Genomic DNA, 3506 nt, shown 5'->3' on the forward strand with positions numbered 1-3506 from the left:
GGATTTCTCGTGCATCTCGTTTCAAAATGAGCCTCATGAATACTGCACAAAATCGCACACTCAGATTATGGAATGAAACGGTAATGTAACACACTATTTTGTCCCTATTCATATACGTACCTAGTTATCATTCAGTGTCGTTGTCAGCTAACATTTTAGCTAACCTTAAATGTTGGAAATAGGGTACGTGTTGGATCTATAAATGCATCATTATCTGGTCCTTGACTTGCACGCACATGTTCACAATGACATTATCCATAGCCCATCTCTAAAAACTATTTTCTTGGTTTGCCACGGATGTTGGGAATAGGATTTAGGCCAAATTTTAATGCCAGCCACTGGTTCTTGGCGCTGTATACACGCGTGCAAGGGGGAAAATCACAATAAATAGCGTCCAATACCTATCTCTAATATCTTTTGTCTTGGTTGGACACAGGTCTTGGAAATAGGATTCGTACCAGACCTCTATGCTATCCCCTGGTTCCTGACGTTGTACACACACGTGTGCTCCTTTGACAAGATATATCAGATATGGGACAGTCTGCTGGTCAGCTCCTCGTCGTTCCCACTCTGCTTTGCTGTAGCGGTACGTAAACATACTTGTTATATTGTTGCACATGTCCTAAACCCTAAAATCTGCGTATTACTTACATTTTGTGAGTTTACCGAGATTTAAAAACACTAGTCTATTTATTTAAATAGACTTGTCGGCCTTTCGGGATACTTTTAATATTAGTTAGATGTCCATGTCTGGATAGTACTGTAAAGGACCGTATTTATAGTGGAAACAGATACGTGGATGTAATGCATCCTTCGAGACACCCACGAGACATTGGGTATGATCTGCTACAAAGTAAGAAATAGTCCCTTGCCACCAGTCATGGACATACGCCTGTGCTCGTTCAAGCTGCCCATTCGGACTGTCCATGTTCCCACAGCCTAGTGTAAACTGTACAGGTAATGTGATATTCAGTTGTGGCATGGCTTCCTGTGCCCTCTGCGTAGCTACAGCAGAATACGGGAAGTTATCTCTGCAATAAAGACCCATCGGTTGCAAGCTAACTTGCTGTATGGGAGTGTTAAGAGTCTGTGGTGTCATTGGCTACAAGGTACACACACCTTGAATCAGCATCTGCAGATAAGGCTTCAATCTGTAGATAGAAATTCTTGTCGTATTTCTCAACAGGTACAGCTGCACTCTCGAACCGCGCGATTTCAAAGATAATATTTCGTACTGCAATGAATAATATGCATTCGTTTAAAGTATACGCCATATCCTTTGCTCATTCCGACCCTATCGTTGAGCAGTTGTTGCATCAATTCTGATTCGTACGATATGAACAATATGTATTAAAACTATATCCCACAGACTTTTCGCTCACTAAGCTCTCGCATTCTAACAGATATTGCAGCAATTCCGATCCGCCATACTATCGTACGATTTCAATGACTGTATCTTGCACTTCAGCGATATGCCGGCACTCGATGTGGAGTGGTGTCTGGCTACCTCGAGACAGGTGTGTATCAATTATAGGATAGTAAAGATTGATACATATGCGCTGTCGATGTCTGCCGATTGCATCGGTATTATCAGCAATATCCGTTTCCAAATTATAACCGAGAGTACGAGTGAGCCTTGTATATGAAAGAGTTTTAATTTTTCGAGTGTATGAATGTATATCATTATGTACACACGACAGTGCTGTGCATCTTGATATACACATATCTGTTGCTACGCCTGAAGATATATACACACGAATACATAATGTAAAGACTGTGATCCACTAACTCCCTTTTCCCCTCAGATCTGGGCGCAAACTCCTCCTTCAGTTACATCGCGGAAACACGACGCTTGGGAAGCATGCGAAGAAAACGCCAAGAAGCAGTTGTATGTGATTCACGTTCGCATTGTTCTCAGCAGTTTAAGGAATATCATGGCCACTTATTATGGTCTGGTCAGCAAGTATTCATTTGTACACAAAGAATATCATGGCCACTTATTATGGTCTGGAAGTATTCATTTGTACTTAAAGAATATCATGACCACTTATTATGGTCTGGAAGTATTCATTTGTATACAAAGAATATCATGGCCACTTATTATGATCTGGTCAGCAAGTATTCATTTGTACTTAAAGAATATCATGGCCACTTATTATGGTCTGGAAGTATTCATTTGTACTTAAAGAATATCATGGTCTCTTATTATGGTCTGGACGTATTTGCCTGTACACAAATAATATCTTGATCTGGCTTACTTGCTCCAGATTCGAAGCTCACTAAAAATTCCCTTTCGATTCTTCACAATGACTTTCTGACCGCAGACAAAAGGACATCGACAGCCATGTCGCCGACACAACAGTAGAAGGTATGTTTGCATCAGAATACCTCTACCACAAGAGATACAGTTTGGCCCAAGGCACTTGTTCAATAACATGATTTTCTGCGCAATATAGACCGAGTGCTAAAGTGATCTTGGTAATGGTAGCAGAACCTCCCAGGTAGTACGCTTACATGCACGTGTACATATTCCCACTGCTCATCGTCAGGCAATGTTGTGAAGGGGCTACTGCTGGACTCGGATCTAGAATGGTGGGCAAAGACACCGCCCCTTGCCGAGCTTAGGTATGGCCAAAGATACGACATATAATGGAGCTTGTGTGCTGTGACCAACTCTAATCGTTACTACATGGCTTTATCTGGTGGGTTTGTTTTGTTTGTCTCAGTGTTTTCGATAATGGATGGACTTCTAACCAAACTAGCTGCTATGTAAAGTTTAAAGGGCAGATGATTTAGAAAGAAGGCTTTACCTACCATATATACCTTAAATCAGTATACACCTTCACATCGAGAGATCTTATTGTATTCTATATCGCTTTCTAATCGGAACTTGGTCGTATTCGTATCGCAGATCAAACCGGGTAGCCCAGATCAGGTTTGATGATGTGATGCTCATGGATCAGTATCTGATGGTGGATATTCGTTCCGATGCGTCATTCCATGCTATTGGTCACTGGAGGGCCAGCTTGCACTTTGATGCAGAGTCTTTAGCCAACATGTCTGACGTTTTGTTGCCGTTTAAGGTAACAGATTTGCCATCATTTCATACACACACTGGTATATGTGAAGGACCGTACATGTTTACGAGATCATTTAGGTGTATGGTGTTTAAATTGTGTGTAGTAATTTTCATTCTCATCCACGACTTTTTACTATTACTGAGTACTGTTGCCATTCTAGATGCTTTTTACATAGCAGTCTATGACATGTGTGTATGTGTTGTACATGTGCACAGACGTCATTGTTTATATTAATAATCTTTGTATCTTTAAATGAGTTCCCGTTTCTGTGAGTTTGCACTGCCGGGTCGTCCCACACAGATACAATGTATTTAAATACCGTACCCGTACTACTTTACCGAATCAAATATCCTTTCCTGTATCGTTGGATCGATTGATGCGATACACTTTCCATCTATATTGGCATTTGATTCGAATGTATATATA

General features: G+C 40.9%; 1 protein-coding gene across 1 annotated transcript in view; it reads left to right on the top strand.

The window, feature by feature from the left end:
• SARC_12677 (hypothetical protein) overlaps nucleotides 1-3084 on the top strand; it is a gene marked incomplete at both ends in the record, with an annotated part of 4925 nt that extends 1841 nt beyond the window's left edge. The window contains 6 exons of the mRNA XM_014293211.1: nucleotides 437-586; nucleotides 1404-1517; nucleotides 1806-1888; nucleotides 2325-2368; nucleotides 2550-2625; nucleotides 2912-3084. Coding sequence (XP_014148686.1) covers nucleotides 437-586; nucleotides 1404-1517; nucleotides 1806-1888; nucleotides 2325-2368; nucleotides 2550-2625; nucleotides 2912-3084 — 640 coding nt within the window. The remainder of the gene's footprint in view (nucleotides 1-436; nucleotides 587-1403; nucleotides 1518-1805; nucleotides 1889-2324; nucleotides 2369-2549; nucleotides 2626-2911) is intronic.
• Nucleotides 3085-3506: the final 422 nt, after the last annotated feature.

The sequence above is a fragment of the Sphaeroforma arctica genome (assembly GCF_001186125.1).
Source record: "Sphaeroforma arctica JP610 unplaced genomic scaffold supercont1.2494, whole genome shotgun sequence".
NCBI classification, from domain to species: Eukaryota; class Ichthyosporea; order Ichthyophonida; genus Sphaeroforma; species Sphaeroforma arctica.